General features: G+C 41.1%; 1 protein-coding gene across 1 annotated transcript in view; it reads left to right on the top strand.

Annotated features, from left to right (window-relative positions):
• AP2M1 (adaptor related protein complex 2 subunit mu 1) overlaps positions 1–25,317 on the top strand; it is a 1,300,958-nt gene that overhangs the window by 415,722 nt on the left and 859,919 nt on the right. The window contains exon 8 of the mRNA XM_044070763.1: positions 18,356–18,404. Within this exon, the coding sequence (XP_043926698.1) occupies positions 18,356–18,404 (49 nt within the window). The remainder of the gene's footprint in view (positions 1–18,355; positions 18,405–25,317) is intronic.

The raw sequence follows: 25,317 nt of genomic DNA, 5'->3' as shown, positions 1-25,317 counted from the left end.
AATATAACCTCAGTGTCACTGCTCGACAGAGGCACAGCAAAATAATGGGTATAGTTCCCCATACTAAAGGGGTGGCGTAAGCCACAAAACTATGGGCTAGGCTTGTAAATGCCCTCGGGCAGATAGCCTAGTATGAACCTATGAACCTATAAAAATAACTAGTTCTGCCCAAACACTAAAAGGAGAATTAACTACTTAACAATTCCATGTCACTTCCCCTTATTTTACACAAAACCTGGTTAGCATTGTGAAAAAGAATCTGTCGGCATTTTGCAGAACAGGAAAAAAAGAACAAAAAAGGTTACACAATGGTAAATATTAAATGAAGGATCACTGCTACAGGAACAATACAGTTGTGATTACAGCCCAAGCCACGTCAGTCCCCTAGCCTGATCCTTTTAGGCACATGTTTCTGTGGGTGCTCAAAATGGTCTCAAGTTGAGAGCATTACACAATGCTCAGCTGTAAATGACAGTGAATTATGCACTCTTACCCATTTTTTTGGATCCTCACAAGGCTGGGTGCGATAACTACAAATGGCGCTGATCAAGTCACATGGTGCTGATCAAGTCATAAAAGTTAACTAGAGAGGAAAGTAGTACAATAAACTAAGCATAAACAAAACAACTCTACTAAACTACAGTTCAAACTAAGACCAAAGAGAACAAGAGAAAAAAAAAAGTTCTGTACCTACCATAATGTTCCATCTGTGCTGTCCATTTTCATTCAACTGTTGGGTTCAGATTTCAAATCAGACTCTGCCTTTACATTAGCTCATGGCCATCAAAAAGCTCTCAAACTTCTCCCTTACCTATAATGCACCAATCCCAAACATACCTCAGATGTTTATTTTACATAAAGCAAAAGAACTAATATAAAAATCCAACAGAATAAGCTTTATCTGGAACCCATCACGAAGGACAGTGGTGTCCTAGTCTCTCATTCTTCCAGAAATCCACTGTAGAAAAAGGTTGGGGAGTTGAGGAAGAATGAAAATGGATAACAGAGAGGGAACATTACAGTAAGTACGACTTCCTTAACTGATGTCAATTTTCCTTCTAACCCCATCTGTTGAGACAAAGTCCCCAGCTACCTAAAATCCTGGGTGAACTCTAAGGAAGGATATTCCTGAGCACAGTTGAGCCAAAGGCTGCCCTTCCCCTTGATACCAGATCTAATTTGTAATGGGTAGTAAGGGTATGAGGATTGGCCCAAATTGCAGCTGCACGTCACCCATGGAAGCCCTGCACAGCAACAGTGAAGTTGCCACAGACTTCGTTTAATGAGCCTTTTGAGGTTTTGGTATGGATAAACGCAATTTGTTGTAGATAAATAACCACTCAATCAACCATCTGGCCTTTGCAACTGATTTTCCCCAATTTAGAATCGCAAAGACACAAATAATGGATCTTTATACTAGCTTTCATTCTATGCAGGTAGAAAAGTAATTATCTGTGGACATCCAATATATAACCCGAAGTACCGTACAAGTCTGGGTGAGCCAACAAACAAGAAAAAAAGTAGCATCAAGCAGTTTGGAACCACAAACTAAAACAGATTTAATTGCAAATAAAACTTTCACGTATACAATGCTTCTTCAGGCAATGAAATATCTTGCAACAACCAATGCTGAATGAACTTTTTATGTTGCCATAAAAAACATGACATGAATATCAATTGGTTACTTGATCAGAACATATGACATTAAAATAAATTAAAATGTTAGACAACTTCTTTATTTGTCCCCGTTCTTGAATTCTTTTAGTACAGGTTTAATACTAAAAACTCGTTTAACCCAGGTAGATGCTGTGCCCTAAAAATGCAAAATACGCTGGTTTTCTTCCTTCTTAGTCTGATTCTTGAAGTCAAAAACAGGTCTATTCAGATTGAACATATGGTTTCGGACTTTAATAAGAGGGGTTATCAACACAGCAAGTCCCAACAAGAAAAGGTGGCTCAAAGTGACTGACTGGTCTCTCAGACCATTTTTTTCTGAATACAATAATGACACGGAAAACAATTATAAAGCAGCGAATAGAGCCACAAGGAGTTGTAGGTGTATCATAACATTTGATTGAAAGAGATCTAAGATCACTGATGCTATTAAACACTGGCTAATTTTGTCTCGGGTTCCTGAATTGAAAGACATTTATGCTGAAAATCCTTTCAGTTATAAGAGGTCGGCCATGCTAAAAAATAGACTACGCTACAAGCAGCAAACTAGTTACTTACCCTACAACGATAACTAATAAAATAGATAGACATACATGCAAAAGATGTGTTTTTGTAAAAATATGTACACTAATAAAACTCTGCTGCATCCTTTATATAATACTGTTTTCACTTTACGGACTTCTAACCGGCAAAGTGTTGAAGTGTACTGCATATCACATAGGTAAAACAAATAAAGGACTAAACAGGATATGCAGTCATCTATCAGTGATTAAGAGGAAAGTGGAAAGTAATGCTTTGTAAAAACATATAATAGACTGATACTACAAATGGTCTTAAGTTTATGATTTTAAGTGTTATTTCTATGTATCTTACAGGAGGTGACGTAAAGAATCAGACTGAGAAGGAATAAAATAAGTGGAGTTTGCATTTTAGGGCACAACATCCACCTGAATTAAACAAGGTTTTTAGCATTAAACTTGTACTGAAAGAATTACTTAACAGGGTAAAATAAAGCAGTTGTCCCCAACATTTTAATTTATTTTAATGTCACATGTTCTGATCAATTAACCAATGATTTTAAATGTCATGTTTTTATGAATATATAAAATCACTGACTGTATAAGATTTTTCATTGCCTGATGAAGAGATGTATACGTGAACGCTTTTATTCGCAGGTAAATCTATTTTAGCTTGTGGTTCCAGACTGCTTTTTACTACTTTTTTTCTTGTTTTTTTGTCTCACCCAGACTTGTACTTCAGGTTGTTAGTTTGGTTCTTCTTCTTGAATACCTGAGTTAACATGAGCTTTATGAACAATTTACCATCTACCAGTAATGTGCATTTTAGGTCAGTTGAGCACATTCAGGACTTTACTGAGATCAAACATCGTTTTTTGTTGGACTTTGAAGCTACTAGAGGATAATGAGGTTGAGCTTGACACAAGTAACTCTCTCTAATCCTATAAGGACATTTTACAGTGTTGAGTTTCACATGCAGTGTTTGAAGAAGCTTAGCTTTAATGCCTATACTCTAAATTTGTTCCACGTGGGCTTTGCACTGTAAAGATGCCTGCATACTGGGATAAATACCCTGATCTTTTAAAACAATGGCAGCAGATTTCTCTCATGTTCTATTCAATACGAGACTAATGAATGTGTTTTTTGAGCCCATGTAGGCTCAACTGAAAACAGACGTTATGGAGCTGTATAATTCACTGGTTAAACACTGTTGAAACAAATGCCACTCTCAGCTTTTTAGCAATTCCTTCAACTGAATTAATACATTTGAGCATAAGCTTACTGAAGTCAAAAAGTGTAAGCTTAAGAGATATCTGACTTCTAAAATGGTCACATTTGCTAGGCTCAATCGCAAACTAGATGGGACAAAAGAACCAATATGTTTGAGTGCTACTGGAAGTGAAATAGTGTCACTCAATGGACAAAGCGTGTCCAGTGCCTCTATTCCTTCCATGGACATAGCAAGTAATGCACCAACGGTTGCTACTACAGATTTAAAGTTGATCCCAGGTCTGACCACTTCTATTGCCTATTCCTCTGATACTACAGATACTATTAGTGCAAGTATCATCATGGCACTAAACACATCTGGATTTTTCGCAGTTTCAGAAGCACCCCTTGCCATTAATGCTGATGCAAAGGACAGAAGGGCAATATAATATTTATCTGTACTGTTAAAATGTCATATTTGTCTAAATATCACAACATATTAGCAGAACTGCTTAGCCTCGTATGAAAGCTCTCAGCTAGATGAACAAGTGTGTGTTTAACTTGAGTGGCTACTGAGAAATTATAAGCGGTTTACAAAATATTATAAATTTAATCTTTAATCCCCCTCTGTGCGTGGCTGCTGAGCGATCCCTGGCGTCTAAATCTGTATACCAATCTGTTCAAAGCTTTTATTCCCACTTTTTCCACTTCTGGTTGTGCCCTATTGGACTCCAAAGACCAACTATAACCACCAACCTAAACCTGCCTGGGTATTTCCTCATCTGGGTAATCTAAATGCCCTTGGACTAAAAGCCACATCAACTAATATTGCATGTTACAAAGTAATTTGTTTTCTTTTAAGTACTTTATGTATATACTAGACCACTACACCTCCTAGGTGTACTAGTTAAACTGCCATATCTGTCAGCAGCCATACCCCCCCTGTTTTTTACTACTGTTGCTCTCCACTATCTGTCTCTTGATACTGCAGCCCCCTACCTGTATTGTAGTACCCCTCTAACCTCTCCCTTCACCACCACTCTTATTTTTTACTTTTTTTACAACTGCTGCAATCTCTTTACAAGGCACCTACAGGCTTTGACCACTAGATGGCAGTCTTTACCCACCTCTAATCTCACTATTTCTCTTCCTACCTCCTACATTAAACCTTTCAGGCTTCTTGCACTTTTCTCCTTTACCATCTCCTTCCATAATCCTTTATACCTTGAACCTATCTCCTTCCATAGTCCTTATAAACCCTGTACCTAGCCCTCCTCTTCATCTCCACTACTACTAGGTCAACCCTTACTCTCCCAGGTTTCCCCCCTCTTTTACTTCCTCCTTCCTTAGACTCACAACTTCTGCCTTTTTACTTACTGTCTCCTGTTCTTACCTTCCACCTTACTGATTGTTTCTTCTCACTGCTTTCACCTTACCTGGGTCTGCCCCGCTTCGTTCGCCCTGCGGGCTCACTCTGCTCCCCTACCCTAGCCCCAATGGTCCTAGACTTGTACTTCACTGAACAATCCCCTTAATTTTTCTCAACCAATCACAAAGCTCCACATCACTAGGCCACTCCCCTATCTCTTTCTTACCCAATTAGTTCTAATTACCACTAACTTGAACTACTCCTATCTTACCTATCCTAACCATCCTCTACACCAACTACCTCCCATTTCACCTCCTACTCAACCTTCATTAATTTCCTTGTTTTATATTATAAACCCTCTTCATTCTCTTAAAACATCCTCAACTATTTTTCTACCTCACCAACTCACACAAGCTAAATTCACCTGATATCCACTCACCACCATGGCCCTAAAACTCAACTAATTACACACGTTACTCAACTACCACAATAGCCTCTCTGACCATACCATATTCTCTCACCTTCTTTGAAAATCTTACTCTACTTGAACAAAACCATCATTTCCAACAAACTACCATCTTCTTTCATCTACACCCTTAACCACAGTAACATCACCTCTACCTATAGATTACCAAAATATCACAGAACTACCCACGTGACGTACTTCACTAACAAAAAAAATTTTTTTAACAATTCCCACACTATCTCCAATGTCTCCTCTACTTAGATGGGGATATTCATCCAAACCCTGGCCCCAACAATGACAATAGCAATAGCCTTGATAATGCAACTTTACCTAAGCATTCTACACTAGCTAAAGCACCTAATTCCCCTCCTGATAGCTCACCTTAATATTAGAAGTATCAACAATAAAATTTCCCACCTGCACACACTCCTGGATTTGCACTCATTTGATATTCTATGTCTTACAGAAACCTAGTTAAAACCTGCTACTCTAGACCAGGAAATTACCGCTCCAGGTTATAATATTCTTAGATGTGACCGCAAAACCAAAAAAGGTGGACGTATAGCCATTCTCTATAAAAATAATCTCCAGGTTTCCCTCTTCAATGAACTACCATCATGAGACGCCAAATGTGAAATGTTGTCTACTAAACTCCAAATAAACAACTCCAAATCTATATACCTAATTTGTATGCATCTTCCCCCTGGTAACAATACTAATACTCTTGAAAACTTAATTACCTCTCTACCAAACTACCCCAGGAGACCATTGTACTGGGTGACTTCAATATAGACTGGCTTACCTGCAATTCCCTGAACCCCACTAACCACTTAAATCTCTGGATTCTCTCAATTAATTACCACTCCTACTAGAATCCACAAACCTAACAGGAAAGAATCTACTCTTGACTGTATCCTTATTAATAACCACCCTAGCAATTATACTCCAGGAACCCTTCCCGACAATATCAGTTACCATATGCTCACTTACATAATTAGACAAAAACTTCATATCCCAACTACTCAATCTCAAAACTTCCCGCTCAAAAAAATTCTTTAATCCAGACAGATTCCTTAACGAATTGCAAGCATGTGACTGGTCACCGCTGACCCATCTTGAACTTGATGAGGCTGTGACCTACTTCAACACTAACTTTCTTCAAATACTAGACTATCACACACCTTACCGCTCCACTAGAAGAACCAAATCTGCCCCATGGCTAACTAAACAAACTAAGCAAAAAATGCTCCTTAGAAACAAAATATGGGCTAAATGGAAGGCTACCAAATGCCCATCTGATCACCTCCTCTTTAAACAATTAAGAAATGCCACCAAGAAGGACACTCAGATAAAAAAAAGTCTACCTTCACCTCCAACAATCCACTCAAACTCCACAAAAATTTTGGTCAGGGATAAACAAACATACTCAGCCAGGACACACTGCTACTCCTGCCCCATTAGGTTTCAACCATAATTCCAACCTGATCCCTGATGCCTTTAATAACTACTTTACAGAAGCCATTCAATCCCTAGCCAATTCTCCACCTCCAACTACTGCCTTCCCACCAAATACCTCCAAGACTTCATCTCCTATCTTTCATATACACCCTGGTCCTACATCTCATCTAGAAGCTACTTAAAAAACTGAAACCTTGCACTCCATCTGCCGACAGTCTCCCATCTGAATACCTACAAATTGCTGCAAAAGCTATAGACTACCCCATATCTATCCTTAACAGTACTATCTCTGAAGGTAAAATACCTACCATATGGAAAGTATCCCACATCATCCCTCTACATAAAGGTGGATCTTCTATTGAGCTTTCTAACTATAGACCTATTGCCTTATTCTCCCCATTAGCTAAAATAATGGAAAAATGTATTCAAACAACTACTCAACCACCTACTACAAAATAATCTACTAGCCAACTGCCAACATGGCTTTAGACCATTCCACAGCACAACTGCCCTTCTATCCTTCACTGACACTATAAATAAAAATCGTAACAATAACTCCTTTTCTTCTGCGCTATTTATAGGCCTGTCAAAAGCCTTTGATATGGTTAACCATAACTTACTTCTAGACAAAGTATCATTCTCTTGATCCACTAGCACTACAATGGTTTAGGTGTTATCTTCAAAACAGACAGCAAGCAGTGCTCTGAGATAAACTGTCTTCATTACTTCCAGTAAATTTTGGAGTCCCACAAGGCTCTATCTTAGGTTCCCTTCTTTTTTCCTTATTTATTAACGATCTCCATATGAACATACCTCAAGCTACCTGCATTTAATATGCAGATGACTCAACCTTAATCTGTACTGCTAATAACATAGCCTCCCTCCAGTCCCTCACCCAAACTGTTTTCCAAAATGTTGAAAACTGGTTTATCCAACATTGCCTCCTCCTTAATCCAAAAAAAAAACTACTGCTTTTTACTCCAACTCATAAATCACTCACTCCATTCTTCTCTAAGACCTCTAACAATGCTACAAACATAACCCCAGATACTACCACCCACCTACTTGGTGTTACAATTGATAACAGTCTTAGCTATGATGACCATATTAGACGGTTAACAAAAAACTTGGAGCTCTATATAGAATTAAACCCTTCCTTACCCCCTCTGCCAGGAAAAAGTACAGTTTTGTACCTACCATAAATGTAGATGTTCGAAGATCCACATTGCTGCAGTCCTTACTTATGGGTAGTCCGCTGTCCTCGGTCGGCCCGAATACCAAAGTATTAGGCTGACGTCGGTCATGGGCGCCTAGATCTGACATCACAGCGTCAGGGTATAAAGGCGCATGACCAACGTCATATCCTCAGTCTTTTCTTGCCCCAGATGTCAGAAGGCCAAACCAGAAAGGCCACAGCCAAAAACAGAATACCTCCCAAAAAACATGCCAAACAACAACCATCACCTAAAGCATAGCACCATGTCAAACTACAGTGGGGAAGGAGGGAGGGTAAATTGGACTGCAGCAATGTGGATCTTCGAACATCTACATTTATGGTAGGTACAAAACTGTACTATGTTCTTCATCTCACATTGCTGCAGTCCTTACTTATGGGTAGAATCCCAAAGCAACGGGAAAGGGAGGTTGGTAAAAAATCATAAAGCATTAGGGGCCGCTAAAATGCCCTGTAAAATTGCAGTGGCAAATCCAGCCCTGGACTTAGAATAAAGAGGAAGGTGGTAATGTTTAGAAAAAGTATGCACTGAACTCCAAGTAGCTGCCTCCAAAATGTCTTTTGTAGCTACCCCCCTTAGAAAGGCCGTAGAAGTAGCAGTAGCCCTAGTGGAATGAGGCCTGATTCCAGCAGGAATCTCCTTACCATGATGGGAATAACAGAAAGAAATACAGAACCCAATCCATTTAGAAATAGTTTGTTTTGAAACAGGTTTACCCTGTGAACCCAAAGCAAAAGAAACAAACAACTGCTGAGACCGTCTGAACTCCTTGGTTCTGCTCAAATAATAACGCAACTGCCTGTGAATATCCAAAGTATGCAAAATTTTCTCCCCTCTATATTGGGGGTTTGCATAAAAAGTAGGCAAATGAATTGTTTGATTTAAGGCCACACTAGAAACCACTTTAGGCATAAAGGAAGGATTAGTACGCAAAGATACCCTATCCTTATGAAAAATCAGGAAAGGCTCCACTGCCATGAGGGCCTGTAATTCAGAAACCCTTCTTGCAGAGGTAATGGCCAACAGAAAAGCAGTTTTCCATGACAAATACTTTAACTCGGCAGTAGCTGCAGGCTCAAAAGGTTGTACAGTAAGCTTTTCCAACACAAAATTGAGATCCCAAGCAGGAGTAGGAGCTCTACGTGGGGGTCTTATATTCTTTGCCCCTCTAAGAAATTGCTTAAACCAAGGATGAGAGAATAAAGGAGGGTCACAATCATAGTGAGCAGAAATGGCTGCAGCATGGACCTTTATCGAGGAGAAAGACAAACCCCTGTCCAATAATTCAGTAAGATATTGAAGAGCAACACTTAAATCAGGTTTGGAGACATCAAAGTCCTTCCCTTTGCTCCAAATAAAAAATCTCCTCCATTTATCAGCGTAAACTTTCCTGGTACTAGGCCTCCTGGCCTCCAAAATAACATTCAAAACTGGTTGTGGAAGCTGAGACCCTCCAGAGTCTAAAACAGAATATGCCAGGCTGTTAGATGCAGAGACTGAATCTTGACACGGAGGAAGTGACTGTCCTCTTGTGACAGAAGGTGCGGAATCAAAGGCAGAGGCCATGGAGGTTCTCGTACTAAACTCCTCAGTAGTGGGTACCAGTGTTGTCGAGACCAATCCGGTGCTATCAAAATCATGGTTGGCTTGTCTTGTCTGACCTTCAAAAGTACTTTGGGAAGAAGAGGCAGAGGTGGAAAGGCATATACATGCAGATTGTTCCAACTGAATGATAGAGCGTCCACCTTCCAAGCTGTGTGATGAAACATTTTTGTGCAAAACTTTGGCAACTGGTAATTTAGTGGAGAAGCGAACAGATCTATGTCTGGAGTTCCCCATAACACTGTCAACTTTTGAAATACATGAGGATCCAATTTCCACTCGTGAGGATCCACTATTTGTCTGCTCAACACATCTGCTAAGGAGTTCTGTGCTCCTAGTAGAAACCTTGCCTGAAGAGTGAGGTGCAGATTGAGAGCAGTTTCCCACAGAATCATCGCTTGCCTGCAAAGAGGGTAAGAATGGGTTCCCCCTTGCTTGTTGATGTACCACATGACAGTAGTGTTGTCTGTTTGAATCAACACCTGCCCTGGGTGAAGTAAATCTTTGAAAGCCATCAATGCAAACTGGACTGCTAACATTTCCTTCAAGTTGATATGCAAATGTTGGAGTTTGACAGGCCACGTGTTTTGCACCCATTTTCCATTGAGGTGTGCTCCCCAAGCCTTGTCCGAGGCATCTGTCGTTAGAATCTGACTCTCCTCTGGCCGGGCCACAGAGAGTCCCTTGTTTAGGTGACATTCCTGAGCCCACCACAAAAACTCCTTCTGAATGCAAGGTATTATCTGAATGACAGTGTCTAGATCTTGGCAGTGCTGTGTCCATACATTTTTGAGATACCATTGAAGCTTCCTCATATGCAATTTGGCATTGGGAAGCACCAGAATACAAGATGCCATGAACCCCAAGGCTTGAAAGACTGTCCTTGCAGTCAGCCTGGACCGTAGAGACATTTGATGGAAATAGAGAAAGGCTTCTTTGTTTGTCCGGGGTCAAAAAAGCCATCTGGGAAGCTGTATTCAGTCTCACACCCAGAAAGCACATGTCCTGAGAGGGTACTAGACTGGACTTTGTTTCGTTCACAGAATACCCTAGGCATCTTAACACTGCCATCACATACTGTAGATGATGAAGAAGTTCGTCCTTTTCTTGAGCAATAATCAGGCAATCGTCCAAATAAGGATAAATCTGTATTCCTCAGTCTGAAAAAGGCTATCACTGGAGCCAGAACCTTTGTGAACACTCTGGGCGCAGTAGATAAGCCAAAGGGCAATGCAGAGAACTGATAATGTAAATTTCCAGCCCGAAAACGCAGGTACCTCCTGCAACTGGGCCTGATAGGAACATGAAGGTAAGCCTCTTTGAGATCCAGAGTAACCATCCAATGATCTTTTCCCAACAGAGGTAAAAGTTGTTGTAAAGTCAGCATCTTGAACTTTGGAATGTCCAGGTAAGTGTTGAGGATAGATAAATCCAAAATTGGTCTCCACGTGTTCCCCTTCTTTGGAACTGGAAACAGGCGAGAATAAAATCCTAGGCCCACTTCTGACCGAGGAACTGGCTGTATAGCTCCTATTTGAAGTAGTAAAGAAATTTGTCTGTGAGCCTCTATCCTTTGCCGAGGAGGGATGTCTGGCATGCCTGTGAAAGGAGGCATGGTATGGAAATAGAATTTGTAACCTCGGTTTATAACGTCCAATACCCATTTGTCCTGGGTGACTAAATGCCAATTTTGCTTGAAAAGAGCCAACTTTCCTCCCAAAGGAGCTGCCAGGCAAGAAGAATCTGGCAGCTGAAAATGCAGGTCATTGGGCCTGTTTACGAAAGGACTGGCCCCTGCCCTCACCAGCAGATTGAGCAGGCGAACTCCATTGTCTCGGCCTGAAGGTACTCTGAGCTCTGCCCCTACCACGCCTAGATCTACCCCTAGACTGAGAATCAGAAGAAGGGTACGTCCACCCCTTAGTAGGCCAATTTCTACTAAACTTTGGAGGTTGTACCTGCAAAAAATCTTTAACAGTCTGCATAGACTTAGCCTTGTCTTCCATTTTCTTTAAGACAGACTCCACAGGAGGTCCAAACAAAACTTCAGACTGTAAAGGGGCATCCAGAATTCTAGACTTAACATGCTCAGACAAATTCTGATCCTTAAGCCAGGCGTGCCTACGAATAACTGAACCAGTGGCAGCCACCCTAGAAGAAGCCTGTAAAGCATCAAAACCACATTGCAAAGAGTGCTTACCCACCTGTTCAGAAACATGCACTAAATCCTGCAATTCTTTACACTCTATGCCCTCTGCCAAAGCATCCACTTTAGATCTTAGCTTTGAAAGGAGGAAATTCTGATACTTCAACATATGAAACTGGCAGTTCAAAGCTCTCATTGCTAAAGTAGAAGAGGTATACACCTTCTTACCCCATCTATCCAAAGCTCTAGCTTCCATATCCAGAGGAACCGGATTCTTAACAACAGAGGCTCTAACACCCTTAGGCCCCTGACTAATAGTTTCTGGGTCCGCCCTAGGACTCCTATACAAATATTTATGAGCCTCAGGCACCCTGTAATACCTGTCCGGTTTAACTGGGGCAGGAGGCACAGAATCTGGATTAAGGGAGGCTTCCGAGAAAACATCTGAAACAACATCCAAAACCGGAGGAATAGCTAAGGGTCTATGCTGTGGTAAAAACAAGAACTCCCTAAGTCTCTTCCGTGAATCAGAGTAATCCTGTCCTTCCCACTTAAAATGCTCCCGCATGGAATGCAGAGTTTCAGAAAATGAAAAATCCTCTGGAGGAGAAGCAGAAGGAGTGGAATCCTCTGCATCAGAATCAGAATAAGGAGGGTAATCTTGAATGTCTTCAGCAGAAGACTCTGAATCATCTGAGGCCTGCTCCAAACTTTCCAACTCTGGCTCCATCCTGGGCCTCTTATCAGGAGGGGGCATAGAACCCCTAATTAAAGTAATCAAATCCTCTGCCATTTTAAGCATGTGCTTTTTAGGCACAGACCCTGAAGAACCAGAACTGACACCAGAGGAAGGCAAAACAGACCTGCCCTTAGAAGAAGCCTTAGAAATAGTAGCAGAAGACCTAACTACCTTAGGCATAGAAGGGAGAGTAGTAACCTGAGAGGCCCCTTCAGCCTGACCTGCCTCCTGGGTGGCCACATCTTGTAAAATCAAAGTTCCCCCTGGGACTCAACAGAAACTTCAGCCGGATCCACCTGTTCAGCTGTAGCTTCTAAAGGTCCGGCGTCCGAAACGGACGAATCATCCTGCCTAGGCTTTAAAGATTTGTCTTTGCGCTTCTTAGTAGAAGCGGGCGTCGGAACATCCGACGGCATATAATTACACCTCTTGCCAAAGACTAACCTAGCGCAATCTAACCTCCGTTTTATAGTGCGCTTATTAAACCTAGCACAAAACCTACACCCGACTATGTCGTGCTCCGGTCCCAAACAAGGAATACAAAGCGAGTGGTAATCCCTATGCGGTATTTGTTTCCCACAAGAAATACAATTATTCACTTTTTCTGACATCCGGTAAGTAACTGAGGCAAGAAAAAACAAAAATCTTCCCCAACGGGGTACTTAGCCCAACTTGGTATCGGTCTGAAACTCCGAAAACGAAAAATTTCAGAACGCCGAACGGCACTTGCAACGCTGCTTCTGCATCGGACCATGCGGCAAAAAAGACTGAGGATATGACGTCGGTCATGCGCCTTTATACCCTGACGCTCTGATGTCAGATCTAGGCGCCCATGACCGACGTCAGCCTAATACTTTGGTATTCGGGCCGACCGAGGACAGCGGACTACCCATAAGTAAGGACTGCAGCAATGTGAGATGAAGAACATCTATTGCCCAGACCCACCTCATTTCTACCCTTTTCTATGCTTCTGCTACATATACAAACCTATCTAAAAACAACATCTCAAAACTTTCTACCTGTTATAATAGCATAGCTAGATTTATTACAAGCTCTCCATTTCAAACTCACCACTGCCTTAACCTCAAACTAGGATGGCTAGAATTGCAGAACCATATACTCTGCCATCAGTTACTTATCACTCAAAAGATCCTATACCACCCCAATAACACCCCTATCCTCACTAATCTGATTTCACCATATAAAAACCTAGCTACACTACGTTCTGCAAATAAACTCCTGGTCTCCTCGATTAAATCTAACAAAGCTGGTGACTCACTTTTCTCAAACACTACAGGTACAAACTGGAATCGGCTCCCTCCTGAACTTTCTACCCTAGCTTCTACTTCTTCTCTATTCAAAAAAACATATTAAAGAACATCTTAAAACTCAGTGGCTTTGTCCTTGTGCTAACCCAAACATTTTTCCCCTCCTGCTCATACCCCTGCCCCTCTCCCCTAACCTACACCTCCAAATCTACTTACTTCTCTTTTTTCTCTCTTAGTAATAAGATAAATACAAGGACTTGACTCTGTTGCTCATACCAAACTTGTGTTTTAGTGTACTTGTTTTATTTTTTATTATTTAGTTTACCTTTTAAAATAATGTATATAGTCAATATTTTTAATACTATATTTTTTCTTTAACCAATACTACCTCTATACTGTTATTATACATGTCTTTGTTATATATTAACTTTGTTATTGTTTATGCTTGGAGCTTTTCTCCCCGGGCCTCTACTGAAAATGGACATATATCCAGTTGGACTAGCCAGGTCAACAAATGTAAAATAAATAAATAAAATAAATAATACGTACTCTGTTTACTGTGACTTATCATGTTGAAGACCTAGAATGAGACTATAAAAACAGGTTGTGTTGAAGAATTTGATATTTACATTTCTTTAGTAAACCCTATGGTTTCAGAGACATTAACATTTGTTTAAAATGTGAAGACTTAAGACTATCAAAAAGCTTTGGCTCCACCCACTGGAAGTTGCAGCGTAAACTTTCAGAGCTTCATTGGAGTAAATGAGTTAAATCTATTTTAGCTTTTTGGTTCCGGACTGCTTGTTACTACTGTGACATCCAATAAATGCAACATATATTCACCTTTGTTTGCAAATTTAGGGAAAAAAAGAAAGACTGGCAAATTAATGTACTGGTTAATACTGGATTATGACACCACCTTACGAAGGAAAGAAGTGTTGGTACATAATGTTACTCTATTCTTATGAAAAAAGTAGGGTGGTTTAGACAACACTGCTTGGAAGTTCTGAAATTTTTCTAGCAGAGACTGACAGTTTTCCAGGTAAGGAATTTAAGATCACATTTAGCTGCTAGTTCAAACAGAAAAGGACTCTGGGCCTGTAGTACCAAATTTAAATCACATGGTGGAGTAGGATCGTTATTTGGAGGTCTCAGCAGGAGGGTACCTCTCAAAAAGGGTTTGCAAAGCTTACATGAAGCCAATGAAGAATTCTGAAAACCAATATGAAAATTAGAAACTGCTAACTGAATTTTAATTGTTGAGGAGCTAGCTCCCTCATTAAAAACTGAGGTTAAAAACTCAAGAAGACTTTGTCCAGGAGCTGAGAAGGGGTCAACATGATTCTGCTGTGCTCAAATCTTTTCCATTTACTTCTGCAAAGTTTTCTTATGGGAAGATAAAAGTGTGCAACAGACAGGGGAGGAGGAACATTGTTTGCCTGGCTATTAAAGGAATTGGAGAAACCTTGCCGTTAGCTTGAGGTTTGAGATGTCAGGATGTATCATGCCTGTCGGGTGAGAGACAGGCGGCCTGGAAACGGATCCAGAATCCAAGGTTGATAAAGTACATGAGGCCAAAGGAAGGGGAACCAAAGTTGTTGAGGCCAGTAATGTGCAATGAGGATGATTTCGCTTTTCAACCACGCATCTTTCTGTAGAAATTTGGGAATTAGAGGGGTTGGTGGGTATGCATAGAGAAGATAAGGGGGGGGGGGTCAATAGTGGAGTAGAGCATCCCTCAGTGATTTCCCCAGTGACGGGATCAGGGCAAAGAAGCTACTGCACTTGCTACAATCTTTTTGCATCTCCCCCCAAAACAAGACTGGCCCCACTGACGGAAAATCATATCTATCACTTTGTTGAAAAAACACTCATGAGGTAGTAGAATGGACCTGCTCAGTTTGTCTGCTATCACGCTGGATTTCTCCAGAATGTGCACTGCAATCAGAAAGAAGGAAGAAAATCGCCCCCCCCCCCCGGTCACTCTGAAGGTTTTTTGACACAGGGGGTAAGATCGGGCTCCCTCTTGTTTGCTGATGTACCAAACTACTAACAAGTTGTCTGTATGGATCGCAATTGTCCCAAAAGGGAGTGTGCAACTTGGAATGCTTGCAATGTTAAGAGTACTGCTCTCATTTTGATAAGCATGTTGGCCTCTTTCGGGGACCAACTGCCTTAAACTGTTTTCCCCAGGAAGTGCCCACCCAAACCAATCCACCACCAGAGGCATCATGGGTTGAAGAATTAACCACTGTGTTTCTAGCATCTGTTAAAGGAATCCTCATATGAAATCTTGCTAGGGGAATTAAAATTATGGCTGCTGACATTAACCCCAAATCTTGTAGAATCAACAGAGCTAAAATTTTGGTACTACAAATTATTTTCCTGACCTGGAATCTGATCGCTTGCACACCTGACAAAGGAAGAAAAGCCGTTACAGATACCGTGTTGCACACCACTCCTATGAATTCAAATAGTTTGAGTTGGTTGTAACAGATTTGTTGTAATTTATTGTTACCCCAGACAAAAACAATTGTGGAAAATCTGATCCCTTGCTCTTATTAGTAGATGCTTGGTCGGGCTGGTAACAAGCCAGTCTTAAGTACAGAAACACAGAATCGCTGCAGTCTCAAGTGAGCTGCTACCACTGCCATACATTTGGTGAACACTCTGAGGAGGTCCAAGGGCAGTGCTCTGAACTGGTAGTGACTGGCTCCCAGCCAGAAGTGTAAACGCCTTCTGGATTGTCTGTTCATTTTTATGCGATATTACTCATCATGAAGGTCTGTCGAGTACATCCACTCGTCCTTGCCCAAAAAGGGCAAAATGGACTGAGCCACGACCATCCGAAACTATGCCAACTGACTTGTTCAAGTTGTTGAGATCCAGAAGGGGTCTCTAGTCTCCCATTTTCTTTGGCACTAAAATTAATCTCAAGTTCTGAAGGGACTTCTTTGATGACTCTTTCTAGCAGCTTTAGTATTTCTAGTGTTGCTACTTTTCTCCAACTGGGTGGAATATCGGGAAATTTGTATACAGATTGAGTGGGAGGAAAAAGGGAATTGTATAACTTCTGGAAATAATCTTTGCACCCAAGTATATTTTATGTCTAGCCAGGCTCTCTGGTACAGTGATAATCAACCCCCAACTGCCTCCAAAGGGGGAGAATCGGGCGGTTCTGTGGGGCTCCTCTGCCACAGAAGCATAGTCTCCCATTTGAGTTCCTCCCTCTGCCCCTGGGGGAACTATCTCTATGTGGATCTTGGAAAGGACACTGGGACTTCCTGAACCACATTCAACCACCTCATTGATTCCTAGAAAAGGATATTTGAAGAGTCAAAACACACTCCCACTGCAGAGAGGGTCTTTCCATTATTTTCAGCCCTGGAGTGTGTATCCCTCACTTTTGGGCCAAACAACAAACCACTGACAAACAGGGATGTGAAAAGCTCTGCAAAATCACACAAGCGCATCCAAGCCGGTCTCCTAATGGAAATGCCTAAACCCACCATCCTTGAAGCACCTTCAACTGCATGTGAGATATGCTTCATATAAGAATTTGAAACAGATTGATGGGTAAGCCAGCTGTGAAGCCCCAAAAGATTGAGCCTCAGCAGTAGTGGTCAATGTAAGGGATTTTGAAAGTTCCTTGATCAAAATCCCTTTGTAGTCTTGTAAAGTGTGCCAAGTAGTTCAGAGACTTAAGGCCAAAGGTCACAAACGCACACGTTTCCCAAATCTCTTCAACGCCCTAAACCCCCTGTTAGGATGATGGACAGAGGAAGTCTACCCAGCAAGTTCCTTCTTAGTGGCCAAAACTACAACCACAGCATCTACAGGCATCCCCTTTACACCAGAATTCCCTATCTACAGAGCCAGAATCTGATCTGGCCGCTTATGGATTGGATGAACTGAGTCAGGCTCCTTCCATGCCCGCCTAGGGGGCAGTGTAACCCAGGAGGTAGATGGGCCAGCTCCAAAGGCTTCCAGAAATACTGACTCTTCTGGGGAGGGATTACTGGTAGACCAACTACCTTTCTGTTTAAGGATCTCTAGAATGTCTCCAAATGAGATGTCTTTAGGAGGCTATTGTGGGGATCCCTCCCCTTCATAGAAATCAGTATCCTTGGTGACGGACTCCGAAGGGCGGTTCAAGTACCTCCTTCTTGCACTTCCTCTTCCTAGGGACTTACTTGGTGGGATCCCCTGGTGAAGTATCAAAAGATAGTGAAACCCTGCTGGGTGATCTTGAGACTTTGGACTGGGAGTCCCTGTGATGTAGAATGATCTGGCCCAAGGTATCTGGGATCCAGAAGGAATATCCAAGGGGGTAGGATCCATCTGCTCTGCCAGAGCAGAGAAAACCCTTTTCACCACCTCAAAAGCAGAAAGCAACTGGGAGAAGGAAGGCAATGGAGCCAAGAAGCCAGGCTTCTGGCCCTTTGGTTCCCTCTGTCCTGAAGGCAATCTGCTCAAGGCAGAAGTCTGAGCCAAGCTCACCAGTGCCAAAGCAACAAGAGGAAGAGAGACAACTCCAATTTCAGATCCGACAGGAACACTTCAGCTCAAAGAGTCATCCGGCTCAGAGAACATCAGAGCCGGCACAGTCAGAGATAGCTTCAGATCCAAAGATAAAACCACCTTCGGATCCAAACCAGATGGACCCAGAAGACTGAGATCCAGGAGGTCTGAAATGATGGGTTGGATTAGGGAAGGAGTTGCCATCTGTGGAATAACGGATGTACTTCCTGACCCATGGGGTAGGAACAGAGATAACTCCCATCTAAATCTGCACATGAGAAATCTCTTAATTGTCATATCCAAATTGGCTTCAGTTAAGACTTCTACAAGATTTTGAGGAAGCCAAGGATGAGAACTTGGAATTTGGAGTTCCAAAAATAGAGAGGGAACTCTGGATGGTACTAGGTCTACAGTGGGAGAGTACCCAAGTCCTAGGTAAAATGTCAGATCCAAGGTGCTCAGAGCCGAAGAGGAAGTTGTCGGATCCATCACCAAAATTGAAGTCTTCGGACCCACCTTCTGTTTCTTCTTTGGTGGTTCTGAAGGAGAAATCACAGATTGCGAAGGTTTAAGCAGATTTTAAAACAGTCTCCTTAGATTTACATATGGAGGAATGAGCTCAAGTAATAGCCTCACAAAAAGGTGTTGGAAGCAACCTGTTCAGTACAAGTTTATTTTTTTACGGTCAGCAATAGCCCGTGCATTAAAATTTTAGCAAATGCTGCATTCAACCTTCAGGTGATCTGGACCAAAGGAGTATACGCATAGGGAATGCGCATCTGATAAAGGCAGCTTGTGCCCACAATTGTCACATTTTTTGAACCCCAAAAGACATTTTCTGATATTCTGACTAAAGGGAAAAAGTTAGTTTTTTTTTTTTTTTGTTAATGTGAAAGACAGCAAGAAATACTAACAATGGTATTAAGATTAAACAAAAGTGCAGACTATATAAAAGGGAGAAAATAACTATGGTAAAAAGAATTACAACTTATGTAGAAGAAAAAGGAAGGAAATGTATATGATTTAGGAACTAAATTTAAAGAAACTTACTTCTTTTGAAATAACTCGGGAGCAGAAAAGTGACCATGTCTTATTCATGAAGTGGCAATTGAGATCAGAAGCATGTCAGGGGTTGGTGCAATATGGGTAAAGGAGGAGCTCGACAGCTTTCTGGTGGCCACGAGCAAAAGTAAAGGCAGAGTTGGATCCAAACCCAACAGTTGGGGATAGAATGAAAACTGACATCAGATCAGTTGTTAATATAGCACTCACCTCTAGAAAAGGTAAAGCAAAATGTACTATTTGGAGAAGTCACACACTAATGGAACACAAGACACTTATCAAGCCTTATCAAGGCTAACAAATGCTGAAGCTAACTAAACACAGGAAACAGCAGAACCTAAGGTGTACAAAGACCAAGGGAAGGACAGTGGTAGCTGGTAAAACACTGCACAAGCATTTGCTCTTATGGCACATATACAGAGAACTTTTACTGTACTCGTATGGTTAACATAAAGAACTACATTAAGTGTCTCTTCATATAGTTCAAGGAGGTATGTCTCAGGTCTGTTGCATCGAAATTGAGTATGCTAGAATCATACCAGTACCTTTGGTGCAGTGCGGTGAGTGCATGCCTAACTTGGTAGCTCCTGGATCCTGATAGGCAACGGTCATCTTCTCTTTGTTCAACCAAGGTGAGCCATACAATGGAGTCCCCTATGATTAGAGTCCAGGGTGTGTGTTGGCTTCCCTTAAGGGCTTTGTATTTGGGGATCCACAAAGTACAGCTGTATGTGTGGTGTTTGGTATTAAGTTTGAGTGCTTCTGGGTTTGCTGAGGTTAATCTTTGTCACTGCGGTTTGGGAAAACTGCATTAAATGCCTCAGCATAAAATGGTCTGTGTATGTAATGCATACCAGTGTGATTTTAAGCTGTTTTTTTACTGTGTGCTTGAACTGAAGTTTTGCCTTGAATGAGTGTGTGTGTGTGTGTGTGTGTGTGTGTGTGTGTGTGTGTGTGTGTGTGTGTGTGTGTGTATGTGTGTACATATCTAGCATACTGCATAGCTGTTTCTTTAATGATTAGGTGGTTGTCAGTGAACATAAAACAATTGCTGCATTGTCTCAAGATACCCATATCCACCAAGCTGGCTGCAGAGAAATTTGGAAATTGTATATCCATGTTCTCGGGTCCCTTAACTGGTAAGGTACAAGGGGGTGGCACACACGGGGTTAACAGTGCTACTAAGGGTGCTCTTGGGGTTAGAGACTAGATTAGAGTACAGAACACTAAATTTTACTGGCAGTGCAACTCAATGCACAAATAAGCTGCAAAGCAGTTGCTCTACACAGAGTTACTGGCTACAATTTTATGGGTAGTTTCATTGGAAAAATTTGCTTTTTAAACATTTGCACCTATGCAGCTGTCACTGAGCAGCTCTGTGCAAATGTGCCAAATTTATACAGGCTCAAAATCACAGAAAACTGACTAATAAGCCCGCTGGCCAATAAATTACTACACTCAGAGCCTTTCTGCGTGTGCTTCCCAAATCAGACAAGGCTACCACCTACTGCTCATAGATGGACAATCCCCGTCCTCAAGGTAAAAAAAAAATGGTTTACTCAAAAGTGCAATAACACCAGTAATTCAACTGCTTAGACCCTGCTTTTAAGGTGATTTAAGACCAAAAAATACACCACAGAGACAATGAGTTGAAAACACATTTTTTAATGTGTTAAATGCAGCAAAAGCAGTAAATCAATACCAGTTTGCTATATAATTTCAATCAAGCACTTTTTTCACAAAATTGCACTTAACACTGCTTAGATGGCACAGGATACAAAATAATTTCACAAAAATTATCGGAGAGGATAAGAATAGCTGACATCTGTGGAAATGAGCACAAAGCCGTACAAACACGACAAATTTAGAGGCTCTAAAATACAGCATACGGACTAATAAGCCTTCTGGCTAATAAACGACTCGAGTTTTCCTGTGTGTTTCTAGCATTCTTCCAGGACTGCTTACAAGGAATCTCTCAGCAGAACTGAATAGTTTTGAAAGGAGGCAAATCAGCTCCCCGTTGCTGGATCAACTCCTGGGAAGACATTCTGGTGTAATTTCCATTTAAGAGGGTCAGTTCTAACCCTGATCAGCTCGTCTGCTATATTTCACTCTGGTGAAATGCATGAAGACTCCAGTGTCAAACTACACAGAGTTGATACTCCGACTGTCATGATAAGTCTGCAAAGAGGTAAAATCTGTTACCCCCAGTCTGTTTATACACAATATCACTGTCACATTGTCTGTGATTACTCACATATGCCCTGGAGACTAACAATGATTTAAGGACTTCAGAGCACCTATTACTATTATCTTCTTGACATTTATTTACTTTTGTTTGTCCGGCATGTTCTTCAGACCCTGCATTTCCACCCCCTTTGATACAGATTCCAAGCAAAGTTTGAGGCAAGGCAACTGCTACGAGAGACTGAAGAAAGGGAGACAGGGAGAACTGGCTTGAGAGAACTAACCTACTGTACTACATTAACGCCCTTTGTACGAACCCCAGCACTGAAATCTGAAAAGATACGGGGTGTTGATATTGAGACAGGACAGAAGGAAATTCGACTGAGCTCCTTTCATGTGAAGTTTGGTAAAGGGAATCTGAATCAGAGGCCTTGAAACACAGGAAGAAAAGTTCTGCCAAAGGATGTACCTAGAAGACGTTCCAGAAAAAAAACTATTATATAAGAAGGGATGAGAGTACTTCTCCAAACTTACCAGGAACCCTGTGCTGAGCAGAAGTTCCTTGACATGTGTCAGAAACTTTGGAAAAAAAAATCCACAAGTTTATAATTTATACAATGGAAATACGTGAATGCTGTGAAGTCTACAGTGGGCAAATTACTGGACAGAGAAAATACTTTTGGAGCAGTACATACAGCAAAGGGCAAGACAGAAAATCTCTGCAAATCTGAATACAAGTCCAACATTACAAAAAAAAAAATATATATATATATATATATATATATATATATATATATATATATATATATATATATATGAATGAGATAACAGAGATTGGAAGACTAACATCATGGATTGTGGAACTTTGTCATACAAATTGAGAAAGTAGAGATGTAGGAGTGGTCTCCAACCCCCTTTCTTCCCCTCTCTGGAATCAGAAAAATCCTCGCGTCAGAAAAATATGTATAAATGTATATGTTTAGTGCTTATTAGAAGCTAAAAGGGTTAACACATTTCATTCTATTTTATGTACAGCTTAATCCTGTATGAAATTATAAGATGCTTTTTCAAACTGCAGTATGCTTTCTGAAATTGCAAGATGCACCCTGACCTAGTATTTACTTGCACAGCAAAATTATGTTATGCCTTTTTGGAAATGTACTGAGAAGCAGGTGATTATCTGCTAGGTCAGGAAAGTGAATGAATAGAACAATACTGTTTTCTATAATGTGATCGAATATGAACAATCAGCCCTGTTCGTGTTATGAGAACATGCACAGCTGCAGAAAAGGAGAGATACATCAGACAAAGACTGCTTGAAGAAATAAACTGTAATCTGTACTTGCTTTGTGCTCGAATTAGCCATAGTACCTTGAATGGTAACATTACATAGTGGGAAGTTGTATCTAACCGGTGGTCATCAAGGCCACATTGTTTTTCTTAGGAAGTTTTTCATAAAATTGATAGTGCAAGCAGAAAATCATGGGCAAACAGCTGCTAATAAAGTAATGATGTTAGAACTTGTGATCTGTTACGTCAGCTTGGTAGGCAATGTCTTGTTAGAAAATGTATAAAGATGGTATCCCTTCCTGATTTTAGTTAGACAAACTCTGTATTAGCACGTTTTTGTCTCCTTGCTGCAAGATTAAAGTGCCTTAACCTAAACCTGCCGTGTATTGATCTTTTTGAAGTTTATTTTTCCTTTGACAGATTGGTCCTTCGGACCGGAAACTCTCGCTCTAGCTCAGGTCAGATGGGCCCGGTGGCATGAAACCGTACGGGGAAGAGGCCACATCGGTTCTTCTGCTCTGAAAGACCTCCAACTGAATTGTCGTTCAAAAGAGGCCAGCCACTGTTTCTGATCTGCGATTGGAGGACGAGTCAATGGTTCCATCAGTGAGACTGTCAATCACGGAGGCTCAGGTAAGGAGGAATTTACCTTTTCTCTGTTTTAGATCAGGGACTTGTTACAGTATTTGTCAGGGAGATTTGCTTTGTATAAATCAGGGACAAAAAAGATTGCTGTCTTGTCATAAATCAGGGAAACAGGATAGGTAGGCAGTTATTCTAGATAAACTGTGAAAAAGAGAAATCGTGGTACCACGTGATAAAAAGGGTTACGTAACATTTTCTAACTAAGTTAAGACAACATGGGAAATAAGTGCACAAAAAGATCCCGAGATCCGCCGTTAACAGAAGACGTGAAATATATGCAATTACAATGTGCAGACAATGTTAGGTACTATACAAAATGGGTTAATAAATACGAATTTGATGGCAAACTAGAAAAACCTTCACTTATCAAATTTGTCAAACAGCTTAAAACCAATGCAAAAGGTCAGGTAAAAAAGCAATGCCAATTAGGCATTCTCCAGGCACAGGTGGCTTGAGGAAGCAAACCGCAGGGAACAAAAATAAAAATTCAAAAGCAATGTTTTTAGATAAAGACGACAATAACTTGGTAATAGCATCAGCCCCTCCACCCCCTCCGCTTCCCTTACCAGAATATGAAGCGAGTGGACAAACTGATCCACCTCCGCTATTCCCAACTGTCCCTGCGAAACCAAAACAGTTTGTCAGAGATCCTGTCGAGACTAGGTCTCGAACACGTAAAACAAGAAGGGATATGGACTTCTATCAAATGAATGGAAATTCACGGGCTATGAGCGAAGAAGAGACTTGTCTGCTCATAGAAGTACCAAATCCTCAGGCAGGACAGGAAGGGCAGGACCCAACTATCTTGGTATATAGACCGTGGACACCGGAAGACATCCGGAAAGTCACAGAGGGAATTCCCCATCCAAAAGTTAATTTTAGAAAATTCTTAGAAGACTTAAAGGGCATGAGGTTAAGTTAGCATTTAAATGGAGAAGTAGAGAAAGTAGTCAGACAAGTCGTAGGTCCAGATTGGCACATGATCAGTGGCAACTGGAATCCCCGTGACGCAGAACATAAGCCACTCCCACATAGTAACGCAGAGCTGGATAACAGAGTGAAAGGTCTGACGGACCGAATCTGAGAAATGGAAGCCTAGGGCTGACTGGACTTGCATTAATCAATGCATCCAACAAGAAGGTGAAACTGTTGATAGATATTATGCTAGATTATTAGAATGTTTTAATAACCATTGTGGAATGCAGGTACCTGAAGACCAAACACATGATTCCCCATATGAGCAGCAACTAAAGAAAGCACTTTTGAAAGGTAGTATTGCACCCATTAGTAGTTTTATTACAAAGCACATGGTAGATCACCGTACAAGTAGATTACAGTCATTACTTGAATACGCAAGACATGCCGAAAGGCATTTTAATAGCAAAAAGAAAAAGAAAACCCAAGTATTTGCAGTAGAAGACGGAGCGGAAGTCTTTGTAGTACAGTCCGGGAAGAAGGGCAAGAAAAATGCCCAGGGAAACAAATCTGATAAGCGATCAGAGGAGTTTGAAGAGAGAAAGAAAAGGGGTGAATGTTTTAAATGCAGGAAAAAGGGACATTTGGCAAGGGATTGCAAGCAAAATAAGAAGGTAGCCACGGAAGATAAGGAGGGTGAGGACCGACTATATGGTAGTCAGGAATCACTAGAAAGAAATAACCAAGGCGAGACAAATGTGAATGTGATAGAGGGAGCAGAGGATGTGATAGAAGAAATAGAGGATGTGCAAGAAATCACAGACAATGAAGAAAATGAAATTTTGGATTTAGCATTATTGAGCCTAGAGCTCTACTTAGCAGACACAAAACCAGAAGTTACACTTCTGGTAGAGGGGAGGGAAGTTAAATTTCTGTGCGACTCAGAGGCATCGCGAACCCGGATACATCCTTCCAAACTACCAGAAAATTCAGAATCACTTGAGTACATATTA

The sequence above is a fragment of the Protopterus annectens genome, chromosome 4.part1 (assembly GCF_019279795.1).
Source record: "Protopterus annectens isolate FY-2018-M chromosome 4.part1, PAN1.0, whole genome shotgun sequence".
NCBI lineage: Eukaryota > Metazoa > Chordata > Ceratodontiformes > Protopteridae > Protopterus > Protopterus annectens.
This window is presented reverse-complemented; position numbering and strand designations above follow the sequence as displayed.